The sequence below is a fragment of the Sus scrofa genome, chromosome 6, assembly GCF_054392235.1.
Source record: "Sus scrofa isolate SSC_HxYL_T2T_F1_AM1 chromosome 6, Sscrofa_HxYL_maternal_Yorkshire_Landrace_v2.0, whole genome shotgun sequence".
NCBI classification, from domain to species: Eukaryota; Metazoa; Chordata; class Mammalia; order Artiodactyla; family Suidae; genus Sus; species Sus scrofa.
In genome coordinates this window covers 96,601,018-96,621,493 of record NC_139388.1, presented here as the reverse complement: position 1 = coordinate 96,621,493, position 20,476 = coordinate 96,601,018, and the positions used below count along the sequence as shown (strand labels likewise).

Sequence of the window (20,476 nt, the reverse complement as noted above, 5' to 3'; positions counted from 1 at the left end):
AATTTTAAAACCTACTCCATTAAACCACTTCTTTTAAATATCATGTTAAGTAAAAAGGCAGCAAATGATACTGCTTTATAATTAGGTAAAATGTGCACTGGATAAAAAGGCGTAAAAGAAGTGAACCAAAATGCTAACAGTGGTTACATTTAGAGTGGTAGGACCGCGGATAAATTTTTTCCCATATTATTTCAAAACTGAAAATTTAGAATAAAATGAAATTTAAAAATAGTTCAATCTTCAAAATAAATGTGAGAATATAAAATAAGTTACAGGTCATTAAAAAATTCCAACAGAATGATGAAGAAGAGGATATTAATAAGTAGGCTAAATACATTACTTCTAGTGGCAGATAGGTATGTTTCTGCTCCTGCCCCACTTGCAGACAGGGAAGATGTGGGTACTTCAGCTGAAGAGTATACTTTTCTCTGAAATACTGTGCTACTGTTCTCTCCACGGTTTGGCCATTTTCTAACTGTAAAGGAAAGCTGGAAAAAAAAATTACACATTAACAACTCTTATCTTATTATGAGCCAGCAAAACTCCCAATCCATTAACTAGAGCAAGCTGCCGCACATCATCTCTGCTCTGACAAACACCAGCTTTTCTTACGTTTGATGACTGGCAGGCCTTCTTGTTACATTACAAACACGGTATTTCCGTCTCATTGTTCCACAATGAGTCACTTCAACCTTCAGACCTGTTCCCAACAAGAAAAACTGAGATTACAGAACTGTCATACGTAAAATATCTACAACTATAAAGCCTGTTCACTACTTTAAATACCCAAATTCTAAACAGACAGAAAATCTGTGATACAGGCAATGTGATAGTAACAAAAGATTTTATATACAACATGGTTAATAATGGTTACAATCATGATGGACCTAACTCCAAGCCTTTTCCCTATTCTATCAAGCTGTTAAAAAATAGTATCATAAAATTTACAGGGCCTGTAGATCAAGGGACAAAGTTCTCCAATAATAATAATAATACTCCCCCCCCCCACTTATAATGTAGGTTTTTATGCTGGGAGAGGGAAGGAGCAAAGGAAAAGGAGTTGCAATAATTTGCAAGATATTCTATAACCTTCAAAGTACGTGATATTTGGATAGTCCAGTCATCACACAGTGACTGAAGATCAGAATTTCATAGAGCTCAAGAAGAAAGTCCTTCAAAGATTTACAAAGCAAGAAGAAAAAAAATCCCAGGCTCTTTTAACAGAAGTGGAGTGACAATTTTGTTAAAGGATAATATAGTGACATTCTCTTACTACTAATAGAAATCAAACGCAACCAAAATAATTCCTAAACCAGGCGATCCAGATCTTCTTACAGAATCAATGACTCCTTTGAGCATCTGATGAAAGCAATACATTTTCAGAAAAATGCACATACACATAATTTAATATATGACTTTAGATGTTCTTGGATCGTGTGTCCATCTGTGGACCCTAGGAGTTTGAGGATCCCAGACCCGCTTTAGAACGTGAAGCCATGAGCTTTTAAACCATTGGCTGAAATTCTTTGGGATGAATTTTCCTAAGCAGTGGTATCCAAAAGAATTTTCTGCAATGACGGACTGTTCTACATCTATGCTAAAATCACTAGCAATATGTTTGTTACTTAGCACATGAAATGTAGCTACTGTGAATGAAAAACTGAAATTTTGATTAAATTTCAATAAACTAAAGTTTAAATAGCTACATGTGGCTAGTGGCTACTATATTGGCCAGTGCAGTCTTGGAGCTACCCAGAGAACAGTTAAACAGATACAGTGGCTACTGGTCACAGATAAGTAACTCCATTTCCAAGGCCTATACTTCAAAGGAAGAAAATCTAAAAAGGGGTAGATGGAGGACAACTTTTAGCTCCCTGAGAGTAATTCAGTTATTACTTTTGTATTATTTTCCTTTTATATCTGTGTATCCCATAGTGCAAAGGTTCTCAACAAGTGACTGTGCCATAACAGGGAACATTTGGTAATGTCTGGAGACATTTTTGATTGTCATGACTGAGGAGTGCTACTGGCATCTAGTGGAGCCTAGATTTAGGATTGCTTGGATCCAGGGATGCTGCTAAATTATCCTGCCATGCACAGGACAGGACTACCTCCCATCCCCAACCACAGCAAAGAATTATCCAGCCCAAAATATGAATAGTGCCAAGGGTGAGAGACCCTGATATACTATAACGTATTTTTCCATCTACTAACTGCAGTACCAAACACAAAGTTCAATTATAGTAATATTTTCTTTTGACATATCAGCATAAATTAAGATGTTAAATGGACACAATGTCACTGTACCCAAATTAGTAATGGGGTTTTCTTGAGAAGTACTCCTAGTTGAATTAGTAAGAAACTGTTTTTATTTGTAACTATCTTTATAAAACTAAAATTTCAGATCAATTAGAGCATTTACTATGCCTCTATATTATAAATGAGACCAGAAATTAAACTACTACCAAGAGAAGGCCTTTTAAGATGGAAATACCAACAATATTAAGTAAGCAAGATGTAAAAAATTGTTTAGGGGGAAAACATGATAGAAAAATTTGAAGCAAATTTCTGTCATCTATATTCCTTAAAAAAATTGTTTTCGGAGTTCCCGTCGTGGCTCAGGGGTTAACGAACCCAACTAGCATCCATGAGGATGCGGGTGTGATCCCTGGCCTCGTTCAGTGGGTCAAGGATCTGGCATTGCTGTGAGCTGTGGTGTAGGTTGCAGATGTGGTTCGGATCCTGTGTTGCTGTGGCTCTGGTGTAGGCTGGCAGCCACAGCTCTGACTGGACCCCTAGCCTGGGAACCTCCATATGTCACAGGTGTAGCCCTGAAAAAGACAAAAAGACTAAAAAGAAAAAAAAAATTTGTTTTCAAATCTTCGCCTTGATTTAAAAAAAATTATCAGTAAGGTTCTACAAGCCTTCTAAGTAAGTTTTTATCAAAAGCAAGTTGATACACTTACATACATATGGTACTTTTACCATATACTTCCCCCAATATTTCTGCTATTAACCATGATAAATTATTTCATAAAGAAACCACTCTAAAGTTATCATTAAATATTTAGGAAGAAGTTCAACTTGAACCAAATGAATATTGTACTACTCATTACAGAACACTTTTTATCACTATTTAATAGTTTATCATCAAATTCCTCATGTCAACTAAAATGTAATCCCAAATTTATAGCACAGAACATGTAACTTTGATTCTCCTGCATTACTTAAGTAGGAATACACGATGTACTTTAAAGAGCCCGCTTTAAAAAAAAAAAAAAAAAAAAAAAAGGGAAGAAAAGCCTTCTTGACTTTGGAGAAAAAAATACATCAGTTTGTCAGTTAGATCCAACTTAGATTTTTCTACCCCAAATCAGTAGTCATAGGTACCTAAGGATTAGATCCAATCCAGGGGTTAGCAAAAGCTGGAAATTAAAAAAATGGACTAGATAATTCTCTGCCAAGGTCCCTCCCCAAACCCTCCATCCAACCAAAAAAATGTTTTTGGGTTTAATAAATCAAATATTTAACCTATAAACTTGGCTTTACCTTCACTATAACATCAACTTTATAATGCTTTCTAGTCATTTTTTCAGTCATTTCTTTGGCCCCCTGAGCAGTTGAAGTTAAGATCGAGTCCATGCTCTTCGGGCTGCAGTTGAATCCTTTTGTTCTGTACATCTTGTATTTTCTGTGATAGAGTGGTGATATGAGTTGATTGCATAGTTACCGCAAAATAATTAAGTGACTTCATGATATCAGAGGTGGTAACTAAGCAGCAACTCCACTGGAAACCATGGCATTTAGATGATCACACATTAATGGTGGGTAATGCACCTCCCAACAATACTAACTGCATTTAATACAGATTATGAAAGGACAATGGTATGGTTGCAATATAAGAATACATAACACTTTCTTGAAACAAATAACTTGAGATAAATGGATGCTTATTTTCGAAGCAGGAAGATTTTCCTTTCAATGTTTTATTGTAATGACTCTCTCTCTCCTGATTACTGAATGACAAAGAATAAATGATTACTCGAGCAAGCAGGATGCATTCAGCTAAACTAATTGATTTGGGGAACTGTAAGATGTTCAGAGAACAAACTTCAATGCTTCATTCAAACCATAAGCTGAAATTACCTGCAACAAATAGGCAAAACCTTAAAATGAAACATAATTATTTCTATTTAAGATGCAACACTTACTATAAATAGAACTTATACTATTCATTCTAAGAGGATATCTAATTTCTCTTTGTATCTAAATAATAAGGAACTAAATACAGTGGAGTTACATCTTATGTGAGGATTAGGTTCTAAAGTCATGAACAAGGCAAGGACTTTATACAATCAACATTACTCCTGAAAAATCCCTTAAATTGCTGATAAAGTACAGCATATGTGGGTTTGCACATAAAACTGTGTTTGTATATAGAAAGGTACAAATATACAGAGTAAATATATATAAAATATAAATCTGAGAATACAACTGAAATTAATTTTTTATTTTTCTCTTTGGAAGAGCATGTAGAGATGAATTTATACTAGTAAAAAACACACAATGCAACACCACTGTATAAATTTTAGCTACTAACTAAAATAGGCAAGATCAATGGTCAATTGAATAATGTATATGAAATAACTAAGTTTCAACTCTAGAACAAGATATGAAACAGGCTAGCTTCATATCCATAAAATTTACAAAGGGATAAATATTCTGCTAACATTTCAGAAAAGTAAAGAAATTATTATATTAGCATATGTTCAAAGAATGGCTCCAATTATGAAGCAATAAGTTTTTGGAACAAACCTCCTATTTTCAACAGTATCATAGAAGCATTTTCCCATGGGATATTCTCATACCTTCAGCTAGTAAGGGAAAGTATTAACAAAGAATTAGCTAATATCAATACGAATGCCTTTACTTGGTATTTCTATCATTGAAACATTACCTAAGATGTTATGGTAATGAATTTAATGTGATATTTTAGACCTAATCTATACTTTTACTGATGATGTTACATGAACAGATTTTAACTTAAAAGAATTTCAATAAAAGTTTGTTATATTCATGCACTTTATAGTTAAGTTGTCCAAATGCTAATTAATTCACCTTTTATCTCTTTGGTGAATTTTACCCGATGAGAATCAGTCAGAGGTCTTGGTTGTTCATCAATATTATGAATGTCAAGAACTTCACACATGAACTGAATTACAGGTTGTGCTTTGTAGAAGGCAGTGGCAGAAACTAAGAAGAAAAACACACATAGTACAAATTAATGTTTCCTTTAAAAAAATGAAAAACTTGATCTCAGGCTCCATGATAATTAACTACTTATAGAGTTAAAATTACCCTTTTATGTATATCTATATACATAGGTAATTCCAAAATTAAGCAGTTTCAATTGATTTGTTTGACTGGAAGACAAATACAATAACAGAAAAGTGTATTACAGTTTTTATAATCTATCTCTCTCATCATGGGTAACAGACTCATTCCCTTCCCTACTACATGTACAGAACAATGTTCTGGCTATGAGACAAGGTCTGTAAAGAGACAAGGAAGCCCAGGGCACCTTAGAATAAGAAATGGTTCGGTATTATTTCTTAAACAAAGCTTCTGTGTTAGCTCAGAAGGCTTATCTATTCTAGCGAAATGTCTATCTATTTCCTGCCTGGTGTAGACTTGAGAAGACGGTGGCATTAAATGTTACTAGTACTAATCCAAGCTATAAGTAGTAACAGTGAGGGTATCTGCCCAATGTTATCCAGCTACAGTCAGCAGCCTTCTAAGAGTTAACAAGTATGATTTCTTAATCTTGGGTTTTGGAACTAGAAGAGCTTCACCAATAATTAGCAGACCACTAGCATTCATTGCTTAAAACACATACTTGCTGACTGCTATTATGTACTATAAAGGCACTGGAGATATAGTGAAAAGTAAAACCAAAACAGACAATAAGCTACATGCTACTGTGTTATTTTTTTATTTAAAAAACATGCCCGCTGTGGTGTTCTTTTATGATCCCTGGTTTGGGATTAAATGTCTTCCACAAAATGTCCCTTATCTCTGCAAATATATATATATTTTGGCTGTGCCCACAGCATGTGGAAGATCTTAGGACAGGGATCAAACCTGTGCCACTCAAGCTGCCTGCTGCAGTGACAATGCCAGATCCTTAACTGCGCCACAAGATAACTCCTGGAAGGATATTTATTTATCAAGGCTTTAGTAGTAGTTATTTCAGGATAATGAGGTTATTGACATATTTTTATTTTCTTCAATTTTATCTTAAATCTTCATTTTTTTAATAGTGAGCACATATTACTTTTTCCTCTATTACAGAAATAAAAGGAATTCCCGTTGTGGCTCAACAAAAAAATTAACAAAAAAACATTACAAAAAAATTAACAATGTCTTAAAGATCTTTCCATGTCAACACTTTCTTTTTAATGACTTCATATTATTCTACAGTTTGGCTGCATGGTAATTAAATGAATATACATTCCCTTCCCTGCTTAATGAAAAAGAACACAAACGATAAAAACATTAGAAACACTATTCTGGGCTTTGATTTCTCTTTCTTTCCTCTCTTCTTTTTTTATTTTTGGGCCACCCCGTGGAATATGGACTTTCCAGGCCAGGGATCAGATCCAAGTGGCAGTTACAGCATATGTTGTAGCTGCAGCAACAATAGATCCTTAACCCTCTGTGCCCAGCTGGGGATTGAACACGTGTCTCAACATTCCAGACACGCAGCATATCCTGTTGCACCACAGCAGGAACTCTTTAATTTTTTTTCTCATTATATATTTAGAGATAGATGTGTATTATTAATATGGAACTATATCATTCTTTTTCAGCTGCAAGATATCTCATTGTGTGGACCTACTTTGTGTCCCTAACAATGGATAGTTACTTTTTTTTACCATTATAAAAAATATTCCAACAAATGTCCTGTGTGTGTATGTGTGTGTGTGCGCGTGCATATGCATGGGTGCACATAGGTGCACATCCATGAGTACTTCCGGAAGAAAGGTTTAAGAATCAATACTCATTGCTAAACTTCCATCCAAATAAACTTTAACCATTTCTACAATATTGAATTTTTTTTTTTTTTTTTTTTGTCTTTTTGCTATTTCTTGGGCCGCTCCCGCGGCATATGGAGGTTCCCAGGCTAGGGGTCGAATCGGAGCTGTAGCCACTGGCCTACGCCAGAGCCACAGCAACGCGGGATCGGAGCCGCGTCTTCAACCTACACCACAGCTCATGGCAACGCCGGATGGTTAACCCACTGAGCAAGGGCAGGGATCGAACCCGCAAGCTCATGGTTCCTAGTCGGATTCGTTAACCACTGCGCCACGACAGGAACTCCCTGAACTTTTTTTTTTTTTAAAAGAGACAGATAAGATTGCATTAGCATTCTGGATAACTTATTCAAATACATAGTACTTTAAAAAAAAAGTATACACTGAAGTTCCTGTCGTGGCTCGGTGGTTAATGAATCTGACTAGGAACCATGAGGTTGTGGGTTCGATCCCTGGCCTTGCTCAGTGGGTTAAGGATCCAGTGTTGCCGTGAGTTGTGGTGTAGGTTGCAGACGCGGGTCCGATCCCGCGTTGCTGTGGCTCTGGTGTAGGCCAGCGGCTACAGCTCCGATTGGACCCCTAGCCTGGTAACCTCCATATGCCATGGGAAGCGGCCCAAGAAATGGCAAAAAAAGACAAAAAAAAAAAAAAAGTATACACTATATTCTCCTACTAAAGATATGAGAATATTGTTGTGCATTAAAACAAGGCTGGGAGTTCCCGTCGTGGCTCAGTGGTTAACGAATCCGACTAGGAACCATGAGAATGAGGGTTCAATCCCTGGACTCACTCAGTGGGTTAAAGATCCAGTGTTGCCGTGAGCTGTAGTGTAGGTTGAAGACGCAGCTTGGATCCCGAGTTGCTGTGGCTGTGGCATAGGCCGAAGGCTACAGCTCCAATTAGACCTCTAGCCTGGGAACCTCCATATGCTGCAGGTGTGGCCCTAAAAGGCAAAACAAAACAAAAAAACCCAAGGTTGTCAGGATACATACCTAATAAGCACATATAGCTTCTGTGTTAATTTAAAAATATGGATAAAGGAAAATAAGTATTTACTTAAGTAATAAGTAACATGCTTAATTTGTCTAATTCTACAGGTAAACTTTCTTCCTTTTTTTTGTTGTTGCTTTTTAGGGACGCACTCACAGCATATGGAGGTTCCCAGGCTAGGGATTGAATCGGAGCTGCCATTGCAGGCCTACACCACAGCTGCAGTAATGCCAGATTTGAGCTGCATCTGTGACCTACACCACAGCTCACAGCAATACCGGATTCTTAACCCACTGAGAAGGGCCAGGAATTGAACCCACATCCTCATGGATCTTAGTCAGTTCGTTAACCACCGAGCCATGAAGGGAACTCCCACAATGTGTCTTACATCACAGGGTTGAAACTACTAAACAAGCATTATTTATCCTGTTTAATATTCCGTTAATTTCTGTAGTGTTTGTCCCACTATATTTCTAATCATTTTACTGTTTACTGTCTTCCCTATGATAATGTGGGCATTTGAGGTAAAAATTAAAGTTAGTGAAGAAAAGCTCTTACAAAAGGTGGGATGTGGGAGTTCCCGTCGTGGCTCAGTGGTTTACGAACCTAACTAGTATCCATGAGGATGCAGGTTCGATCCCTGGCCTCGCTCAGTGGGTTAAGGATCCCGTGTTGCTGTGAGCTGTGGTGTAGGCCAGTGGCTACAGCTCTGATTCCACTCCTAGCCCGTGAACCTCCATATGCCGTGGGTCCAGCCCTTAAAAGACAAAAAAAAAAAAAAAAAAAAAAGAGAGAGATGGGATGAAATCAGTGAGTACAGCTGAATTAGGCATGTATTACAAAGAGCAAAAATCTGACTATCCTTTGATTGAATCCTTTAACATTTTATAAACCTCTATATATATATGCATTTTATTCTTTCTTTCACAAATCAGATGAGTTTACCTATCAACAAAATATACCACATTAACACACTAAAGGAAGTAAACATTTCTATAGAGAATGGCTCCTTAAAATGCAGTAGATAAAGTTCAGCACCATAACTAAAATGCTCACCATAACTAGGACTAGAAACGAGCTTCCTTAATTTGATAAATCTACCAAAAGGCTATGGTAAATTCAACTCGATTTAATAAAAAGTCCTAACTAGCACAGTAATACAATTTAAGCGAGATAAAAAGTAAAAAGATTGGAAAGAGAAACAAAATTATTATAATTATTATTTTTTGTCTTTTTGCCTTTTCTAGGGCCGCTCCCACGGCACATGGAGGTTCCCAGGCTGGGGGTTGAATGTGAGCTGTAGCCGCCGGCCTAGGCCAGAGCCACAGCAACGCCAGATCCAAGCCTCATCTGCGACCTACACCACAGCTCACGGCAACACTGGATCCTTAACACACTGAGCAAGGCCAGAGATTGAATCCACAATCTCATGGTTCCTAGTTGGATTCGTTAACCACTGCTCCACGACGGGAACTCCGAGAGAAACAAAATTATTATTCTTCACAATATGACTATCTAGAGAGAAAAGCCAATAATCTATAGATAAATTACAGAATAAGAGAGTTCAGTAAGGTTGCTAGATTTATGATCAATTATAAAAATAAATTACAATCTTATACACTAGCAACCTACTTAAAATATAAGAAGACATCATTTAATATCACACACACACAAAATGAGACACTTGGAATAAAATCTAAAAAAAAGATGTATAAGACCTGTATAAATAATAGGTATCTTCACTATTACAGAAGATTTAAATAAACAGAGTATGGAAGGTGGCTTAGTGGTTAAGGATTTGGTATTGTCACTGCTGTGGATCAGGTTCCATCCCTGGCCTGGGAACTTCTCATGCCACCAGTGTGGCCAAAGAAAATGGAGTAATATACCTTATCAGCATAAATTATTTGTAAGTTAATCTGCAAATTCAAAGCAATTTTGATGAAAATACCAACAGGATACAACCTTCTTGACCTTTGGAACTTAAGAAACTGATACCAAAATTACTATGAAAGACCAAGGAAACAAAAATAGCCAAGACACTTTTTAGGAATAAAGTCTGCTCTATCATTCATCAATATTTGTTACAATCCTATTCAAGTCAAGAGGCCATGGGACAGACACAGCAGACTAACAGAATAGACTTGAAAGCCTAATTTATATCATTATACAAAAACAAACTGCTATTCAGAAAACTAAACCTGAGAAGAAAAACAACACTTAAAGGAAAATATAGAATATTTTTTATGATCTTGGAAGCAAGAAAGAATTTCTTAAGATACAAAAACTATAAGGAAAAAGACACCATAAACAAAGCTAAAAAAACCCAACCACACATATCTATAGATATGTGGATTACTATGTGGATATTGATTACTACACAGAATATGTAATGAGTTCCTACAGATCAAGATAAAACAATAAGCATGGCAGAGAAAACCTAAATGTCAAAAAATTTTTCAATAATTATTATATTTGTAATTAAGGAAATATATATAAAAACTATATTGAGCTACCATTTTACACCAAGATGGGCAAAAAATTTCAAGACCAGTAACACAAACTGACAACAAGCCAAAGGAAAAATGAAAAATGAAAGCTCTCAGACTGTTGATAAGTCAGTTAGGAGTGAATGGTAATTTACAGTAAGTTTCAAGATGAGCATAATTTTCAATTCAATTTCACTCTATTGGTATATATACGCTAGAAAAATTCCATATCTGTGAAAGTTAACATGAACAAGAAGGCTTATTCTAGTACTGTTAATAGTAAAAAGGATGGAAACAACCTAGACAACCATTAATCAAATGGACACATTTGTACTACATTCATAATCAAAATTCATGGGCAAGTGCTAGAATTCAGATAAATAAAATTGAGAAATAAAAAAACCTGAGTGGAGTATGGCAGAAAATCAGATATTACCAACTACTTAGATTGTCATTATCTAGGTATGTATAATATACAACTAAGGCAAAAAAATTTACCAGAAGAGACTAAATGTTGAGAATACCACTAGGACAGTCTTTCAATTCAAGAACATAATATATCTCTGAATTTATCAAGGTCATTTCAATTTCATTAAAGGTTTGTGATATACTTTATAACACATTTTAATTTTTTTAATTTTTTAATTTTAATTTTTATTTATTTTTTGTCTTTTTTGGGCTGCACCTGAGGCACAGGGAGGTCCCCAGGCGGGGTCCAATCAGAGCTGTAGCTGCCAGCCTACACCACAGCCATGCCAGATCCTTAACCCACTGAGCAAGGCCAGGGATCGAACCTGCATCCTCAAGGATTCCCACTAAGCCACAATGGGAACTCCCTAGGATTCTTTTTCTTTTTTTTTTTTTTTTTGTCTTTTTGGTCCTTTGTTGCTGTTGTTGTTGCTATTTCTTGGGCCGCTCCCGCGGCATATGGAGGTTCCCAGGCTAGGGGTCCAATCGGAGCTGTAGCCACCGGCCTACGCCAGAGCCACAGCAACGCGGGATCCGAGCCGAGTCTGCAACCTACACCACAGTTCACGGCAACGCCGGATCGTTAACCCACTGAGCAAGGGCAGGGACCGAACCCGAAACCTCATGGTTCCTAGTCGGATTCGTTAACCACTGCGCCACGACGGGAACTCCAGAACTCCTCAATTTTCTTAATGGATACAGGCTATTCCAATTTTCTTTTATAAAGTTGTGTTTCATTTAAGTTACAAAATTAATTGGTACAAAATTGTTCCTAACATTCCTTTATTTTCAATTCAGAAGGCTCTTTAGCGATAACCCTTTCTTTCATTCCTGACACTAGTAATTTTTTTTTCTACTTTTCCTGACTAGTTTTGCTAGGAATTTATAAATTTCTTAAATTTTACTAACTTTTTAAAAAGAATCAACTTTTGGTTTCATTTATTTTCTGTAGTTTTCTATTTAATTAATTTCTGCTCTGACCTTTATTATTTCTTACCTTCTACTTACTTTGGATTTAATTTGTTCTTCTAGCTTAAGATAGAAACTTTGTGTGGTAGCCTGCCTCCAAGATGGTCCCTAATAATAAATCTTGCCTCATGGAATTTGCACCTTTGTGTAAGTTTCTCCACACTGAACATAACTGATTTGTGAATCTAATAGGATATTACAAAAATACCAGTATGTGACTTTCACTCTAGGCCTTAAAGTCATTAGAGCTTTTGCCATCTATCATGGATTACTTGCTCCAGAGGAAGCCAGCCACAATTTCATGAGAACACTTAACCAGCCCTACGGAGAGGTCCAGGCGGCAAGAAAAAAGGCCTCCACACAAATTTGTTACCAACTGAATTTTACAGGTATAAAATAAGACTTCATCATCCATTTAAACATTCTTCAAGTACCTACTATACAGGGACTCCTTTGTGCATTGGAATTTAGAGATGAACCAGACAAAAGCCTCTGCCTTTTAAGAACAGATCCTGGGTTAAGATGGCAGGTAAACCATAAGCAGCTCATTTCACTCCTTTCCCAAACTCTATGACTATGGTAGGGAACTTTTTAATAAAGTAAGAAAAGACATAAACATGGAAGGAAGGAGAACAGAAAACAGGAAATGCATCAACATTTTAAATGATGAAAAGCAAGTAGACAAGTTGTAATAGACATAGCAGATAGTAACCTCACAAGGCATGAGAAATGACAGTACCAGGTACCTCTGAAACTAATGATAAAAGGAGGGGGGTGGTACAGAAAAATGAAGAGAAAGGCTGTTTGAGAAGCAGGTAAAGTTCTAGATCCTTTGTCCATTCACAGTGCTGAACAACTGCCTCTTCTTCATCCTGGCATAATCTGTACGTCTATTCTCTGGAAAAAGTAAAAGACTTATTGGAGGGAGGATGTCCGGCACAGTTGAGGACACAGGACTATACCCCAAACAAGGAATTAAATGATTGTAAATATTAAATGCTGAATGCAGACATCTCCCAAGCCAGACTCCCCAACTTGGCTTCCAGAATGCAGACAAGGAGACTGTTACCTTTCAGGCAGGAGTTTTAAGACTCATCTTTGGGAAATTTGACCAGCCAACAGGAAAGACCTAAGGATACCAACAATATAGGTTCCCCAACATCAGTCCACTTAAATCACCCTATGATAAAGCTCAAGGTCAATAGGCCCCAGGATGCATTCGAAGCATCTAGTCAGTGGTTTAGATTCCCACTGTATCCAGAGAAAATAATCAAGGACACTACGGGAAGCCTCCAGAATGGAGGACAGAGATCAAAGTGAACAAACAAAGAGACCTTGGAGGAAACATAAGCACATACAAGAAAAACAAAACTCCAAAATAAATTATTTTCAATGAGCTTAGAGAATATCATATGTGAAAAAGAACAGTATGCCATATTAAAATAACATTCAGAAAATAAAAAGGAATGATTAGAATTTAAAAACATAATAGCAAAAATGAAAAAGTGAAGAGAGGGTTAGAAGATGAAGGTGAGTAAATTTTCCAGAAAGTTAAATAAACAAGGGAAGCAAAACCTTACTAAAGCCATTTAAAAACGGAGCACTGCTTTCAAATTTATGAAGGAAAATTATTCCCAACATAGAAACCCAGCTAAACTTTTCATGAAACTTCTGAATGTTTTTAAAAAGGGGGGGATAGGAGTTCCCATTGTGGCTCAGTGGTTAACGAATCCGACTAGGAACCATGAGATTGCGGGTTCGATCCCTGCCCTTGCTCAGTGGGTTAAGGATCTGGCGTTGCCGTGAGCTGTGGTGTAGACTGCAGACATGGCTCAGATCCCGCGTTGCTCTGGCTCTGGCGTAGGCCAGCGGCTACAGCTCCAATTGGACCCCTAGCCTGGGAACCTCCATACGCCGTGGGAGCGGCCCCAGAAAAAGGCAAAAAGACAAAAAAGGGGGGGGAGGGGATAGAGATAGTGAAGTGTGATCCCAAGAGGACAGTTGTATACCAAATATGAAGAGCATACTCAATCAGACTGAAACAGTGTCAATCAAATAACAGATTTGGTGAATACTGTCACTGAAATTCCTATTATACTGTTTTCTAATGTACATGGACAATGTACAAATGGACAAGCCTGATACAGATAACTTTACTTGGCATGTTGATAAAGTTCCTGCCCTCCTACCTAAAATCAGACTCTCACTTTACCCTAAAGAAATAAATGTTTTGCTTTGATCTATTTCTGAGGACTAATTTGAATACTATATAACCAACTTATTTCTTAACCTTAAGGATCTTACACCTGAACCTAAGACAAACATACAAAGCAGGCAACACTAATGTTGTGATTGATAAATTACCTACTAGAGGAGTTCCTATCGTGGCTCAGCAGAAATAAATCTGACTAGTATCCATGAGGACACAGGTTTGTTCCCTGGCATTGCCATGAGCTGTGGTGTAGGTCACAGAAATGACTCAGATCTGGCGTGGTTGTGGTGTAGGCCAGTGGCTATAGCTCCAATTCGATCCCCAGCCTGGGAACCTCCATATACCAAGGGTGCGACCCTAAAAAGACAAAAAAATAAATAACTTACCTACTAGAAATATGCAAAGGAAGCATATTCAGTGTGAACCTTTGACTATTAAGCAGAATAAATTAAAATTACTAAATTTTACAATGATTTATGTATTCTGACTACTTTCTTCTAGCAGCAAAAGAGATAGTGAATGTTTTATAGAGAGCTACTTTTTACTGAAAAGCAAAGAAAGTAAATAAAGTAAATGAAAATGAAAAACATTTCTCAACTCAGATGTCTCAGGTCTGAGATGTGTCTGCCAGGAATCTTGCTTCTTAAAGGATACAGAAAGAGTTGTGAACATTAATGGTATAAGCTTTGGAATCAGAAAAGCTGACCTCTATTATTTAAATATAAACTATGGTTATATTAAATATATATATTAAATATATTTTAGGTTATATTACATATATAGTAATGTAAATATAAAGTTAGATTATATGACCTTTAGAAAGAGAAAGTTTAGAGATTTTTTTCTCTGAACTTCAGTTGGGGGTATCGCCTAACTCATACAACTGCGATAAAGTTCACATGAGATACAGCTGTCCCTTGGTATCTGTGCGAGAGTGGTTCTAGGATTCCGTATGGATATCAAAAATCGGTGGGAGCTCAAGTCCTTTATATAAAATGGCATAATACAGTCAGCCCTTGGTATCCATGGAACCCAGGTAATGAGGGAAAGCTGTAATTAATGTAAAACGTTTAGCATTCTACCTGGTACATAAGTGGATAACAAAAATATCTTTAGGGAGATACAACTAATAAAAACCAGATTCAGTCTGATACTCTTAAAATGCATAATTACAATAAAATGCAAGCTGCACATGAGTTAGGTCTAGAAAGAGGTTAACCTAAAAAAATATTCTGCAGGAGGTTCCGCTGTAGCTCAGTGGTAAAGAACCTAATATCCATGAGGACGCCAGTTCAATCCCTGGCCCCACTGAGTAGGTTAAAGATCTGGTTTTGCCGTGAGCTGTGGTGTACATGGCAGATTGGCTGGGATATGGGGTGGCTGTGGCTGTGGCTGTGGCTGTGGCTATGGCTGTGGCTGGCAAATGCAGCTCCAATTCGACTACTAGCCTGGAAACCTCCATATGCCGCAGGTGCAGCCCTAAAAAGCAAGGAAAGAAAAGAAAATCTGCATTTCATTGACTCCAAAATGCCAATTATGAAAAGGTACATTGATATTTTATGTATCCTAAAAGAGAAATCTGCCAATTAAACTGTGACAAACCATCTACTCCAAGATATCTCCTAAGTTCAGAGATGATGAAATGTGAAAAAAAGTTTATGTCTTAGACTGGTAAAATTCATTAAGTTTAATTACATAGTTGAGAGTTAGGGTATTAAATATCATGAAAACAATCATTTTGAAAACAAGATTAAGTCACACAATTAGAATTAAATTGCTCGCTCTCTTAAAGTACTCTTCCATTGCTTATCTCCACCACAAATTTTGCCTAGCTCGTGTCACTTCCTCAGAAAAATGTTCTTCAAACACCGAGACTAGAATGGATCCCTTTGTTAGATGGTCCCATTGCACTTAATACTTCTTTGTAATACTGATATTGCTCAATACCAATTTTCTTTGGTTGATTTCAAATTCAATAAAGACTGCTTTGTTCAGTATAATACACCAAGTGCAAAGGTTGCGAAATCAAAATCACACAAATGAAAAAGGAAATATAAGCAAGTATGGTGATCGGTGCAATACTTTCCCTCATTATTTTTCACAGCAGCATTACATAGTATTGACAACTTAAAAATAAACCCATTTAAAATTTTAGGCTTTATTTCACTTCATGAAGATATCACGGGTCTTTAAAAAAATACCATCTTGATTATTTTGCTTCACAATGGCACCTGAAGTTATCTACACAGTTTGTTCACATAAATACACATACTTTCACATTTTTCTTTCCTTTTTTTCTTTTTAAGGCTGCACCTGCTGCATATAGAAGTTTCCAGGCTAGAGGTCAAATCAGAGCAGCAGCGGAGGCCTACCTACGCCACAGCCACAGTGACAGCAGATACGAGCAGTATCTGTGACCTACGCAGCAGCTTGCAGCAATGCCCAGATCCTTAACCTACTGAGCAAGGCGCACATCCTCACAGAGACTACGGTTGGTTGGGTTCTTAACCCACTGAGCCACAATGGACACTCAACTTTCACATTTTTCTTGAAAGATGCAGTCTTTTAGGTCTCTTTTCCCGACCCCAATCTATTTAATTCCTCTTCCTTCTTTCTTCATAAAGGGAACCACTATCCTGAAACTGGTATTTGTCCCATCTATGTTTTGATAATTTTATTGCATTTGTAATGTATCCCATATATACTTTTTATTTTTCTAAATTTTCATAAATAGTAACATAGCCTTTGCTATTGCTCACCCTCCCAACACTCTCTTCTTTTCTTTTTTGGATTTTTAGGACTTTTCCCGTGGCATATGGAGGTTCCCAGGCTAGGGCTCTAATCGGAGTTGTAGCCTCTGGCCTATGCCACAGCCGCGTCAATGCCAGGTCCAAGCTGTGTCTGTGACCTACATCCCAACTCACAGCAACTCTGGGTTCTTAACCCACTGAGCAAGGGCAGGGATTGAACATGCATCCTCATGGATACTAGTCAGATTCGATTCCACTGAGCCATGACGGTAACTCCCATCCAACACTGTTTTCAAAAATAATCCATGTTGATATATATAGATCTGGTTCATTCATTTAACTGTCATACAGCACATCGTAATATAACAATTTATATACTCATTTGAATATTTATTTTGCTATTTACAGGAAGCAGGCTGTTTCCAATTTTCTGCGATTATAAATATTGTTTCAGGGATATATGCAAGATATCTCTATGGTATATCAAGGGTTTTAAGATATGTTCAATTTCATCTTTACTTCATCTTTTCTAGATATTGAAAACTGCTCTCCAAAGTAGTTGTATCAAATCATACCCTTACTAACAGTGCATGAGAGTTCCTTTTACTTTATTCTCACCAACATTTGATATGACTTCTAAATTTTTACAAATCTGATGGATGTGAAATGGTAGAAATGGTACTGATTTCATTCCTGATTACTAATGAATTTGAGAACCTGATATTCATGTGTTTATCAGCCATTTGGATTTTCTCTTTTGTGAATTATCTTTTTTACTACTGATCTTATATTCCATAAAACTCTCGATTATATGAGCTGTAAATATTCTCCTAGCATTTTAACATTGTTGACAGGGTCTTTTATACAAATCAGTTTTAAATTTTGATGTAGCCAAGTTTATCAGTGTTTTCTTTTTTGATATATATGTTTTATATTTTGATTAATGTTATTCTCATTTTTTTCCTGAATTTCAAAGTTCTGCTTTTCAAGTTTTTTGGAAGGTTTGCTGTATTTTATTTTATTTTGTATTGTATTTATTGGCTATGCCCGTGGCAGGTGGAAGTTCCCAGGCCAGGGACTGAACCTGTGCCACAGTAGTGACCCAAGCCACTGTAGTGACCTGACCTGCTGCAGCAACAATGCCATATCCTTAACCCACTGTACCACAGGGGACTCCTTGCTTTTCAAATTTTAGATTACGTTCTACCTAGAAATAAATTTGGGATATGATGTAAGAGGATCTAATTATTTTTTCTTCATACAGTTAGCAACTATGTAACATCATTTATGAAATACTTCACTCTTTCCTCAGTGACTTGAAATGCCAACTTAACATAAACAAAGTACACATACACATTCAGCTTATTTCTAGGCTCTGTATTTTGCTTCATTAATCTGTCTGTTCCTGCAGTTAAAGTGTGGTATAAGTACTACAGTTTTAAAATAGGGAAGGCAGGAGTTCCCATCATGGTGCAGTGGAAATGAATCCGACTAGCAACCATGAGGTTGTGGGTCTGATCCACAGCCTTGCTCAGTGGGTTAAGGATCCAGCATTGCCGTGAGCTGTGGTGTAGGTTGCAGACTCGGCTCGGATCTATCGTTGCTGTGGCTGTGGCTGTAGGCTGGTGGCTACAGCTCCGACTGGACCCCTAGCCAGGGAATCTCCATATGCTGTGGGTGTGGCCCTAAAAAGACAAAATAAATAAATAAAATAAAATAGGGAGGACAAGTCCTCCCCCTTTATTCTTTACAGTTATATTGACTGTTCGTAGTCATTCATTTTTCCACATAAATCTTAATATTGACTTATGATAAAGGTTTCACTATGTACTCTGTTGGAACTTTACTTAAAATTGCATTTATAGATTAATTTTGTTAGAACTGATATCAAGTGGATTCTTCTCAATAAGGCTACTATATTTCATTTAGATTTTTCACTTTTATCTTTCAATAGTTTTAGAGACCACTCAGAAATCTTTTATTCTTGTGTATCCCCTTTTTAATCCCAACTCTTGATCTCATCATATGTTAAAGCTCAGCTAAGACATCATTTATTTCTACAAATATTTTTCTAACTTTCCAGGCTCATTTGGATGCTCTTCCTCCATGTTCTTGGTTTTATTTATTCATTTTTTATTTAATATGACCAAAAGTTGTGCCAGGCATTGAGGGTACATATACAGGTAAATTAGATGGATAGTCCCTAGCTTCATGGAGTTTTCATTCTAATAGGAGACTAAAAATAATAAACACTTATAATTCAAGATGACACATGGTATTACAGGGGAAGTATACTGTGCTAGGGGTATACATGAGAGAAATATCTAACTCAGACTTGGGGGATGGCTGGATGGGGGAGGGAAGGGGGGGAGAAAGGTGTCAAATACTGCTTCTCAGGGAAGTAACATGTAGACTGAAACCTGCAAGAAGAACAGAAGTTAGCAAACACAAGAGTGACTAAATATCATAGTACTGACGTCTTTGTCTTACTCTTAATTTTACTGGAAAAGCTCCCACTGCTTATCTGTGAAATCCTTTACTCTCTGAGTATGTTTCCTCCCTTGGCTTCCCTGACACCATCTTTTGGCTCTCAAACTGCCTGTGATGATTTGTTGCTCTCTGGTTCCTCTTCCTTCCTTAAATGCCAGTATTTCTCATGGCACTATTCTTCTCATCCCTGCTTTCAATCTAAGTACTATTTCTACTGCCAGCTAATCAGCAACAGCAGACCTACCTCCCAAATTCAGCATTATCATTCATACCTGGTATGAATGAGTCACTATTCTGAATGCATACTAGTAAGTATGCCTTTTTTTATTTTTTATTTTTTTTGCTTTTTAGGGCCTCAACTGCAGCATATGGAAGTTCCCAGGCTGGGGGTCAAATCAGAGCTGCAGCTGCCAGCCTATACCACAGCCACAGCAATACAATATCTGAGCCACATCTGTGACCTACACCACATCTTACAGAAACACTGGATCCTCAGCCTACTGAGCAAGGCCAGGGATGGAACCCGCATCCTCATGGATACTAGTCGGGTTTGTTACCACTCAGCCAAAACAGCAACTCTGAATATGTCCTTCTTGAAAGCTAGTTTATAATACAGCACAATCACTGAACTAGAAGGTCTGGGAATATGCAGGTTGTTTCAAAGACTGAATAAGCAGAGAATTTTATAGGCTAGGTATGGTTTTATTTTTTATTTTTTTGCCATTTCTTGAGCTGCTCCCGCGGCATATGGAGGTTCCCAGGCTAGGGGTCGAATCAGAGCTGAAGCCACCAGTCTATGCCAGAGCCACAGCAATGCAGGATCTGAGCCGAGTCTGCAACCTACACCACAGCTCACGGCAACACCGGATCCTTAACCCACGGAGCAAGGCCAGGGATCGAACCCTCAACCTCATGGTTCCTAGTCAGATTTGTTAACCACTGAGCCACCATGGGAACTCCTTTTTTATTTTTAATACATCTGTTTAGCTAGGCTATTAGTTGTCGGTTATTTAA

General features: G+C 37.2%; 1 protein-coding gene across 1 annotated transcript in view; it reads right to left on the bottom strand.

Annotated features, from left to right (window-relative positions):
• The window catches only part of AGO3 (argonaute RISC catalytic component 3), a gene marked incomplete at its 5' end in the record, with an annotated part of 109,430 nt that overhangs the window by 50,812 nt on the left and 38,142 nt on the right, over nucleotides 1-20,476 (bottom strand). Inside the window, 3 exon segments of the mRNA NM_001194974.1 lie at nucleotides 341-488; nucleotides 613-700; nucleotides 5,119-5,253. Of these exon segments, the coding sequence (NP_001181903.1) occupies nucleotides 341-488; nucleotides 613-700; nucleotides 5,119-5,253 (371 nt within the window).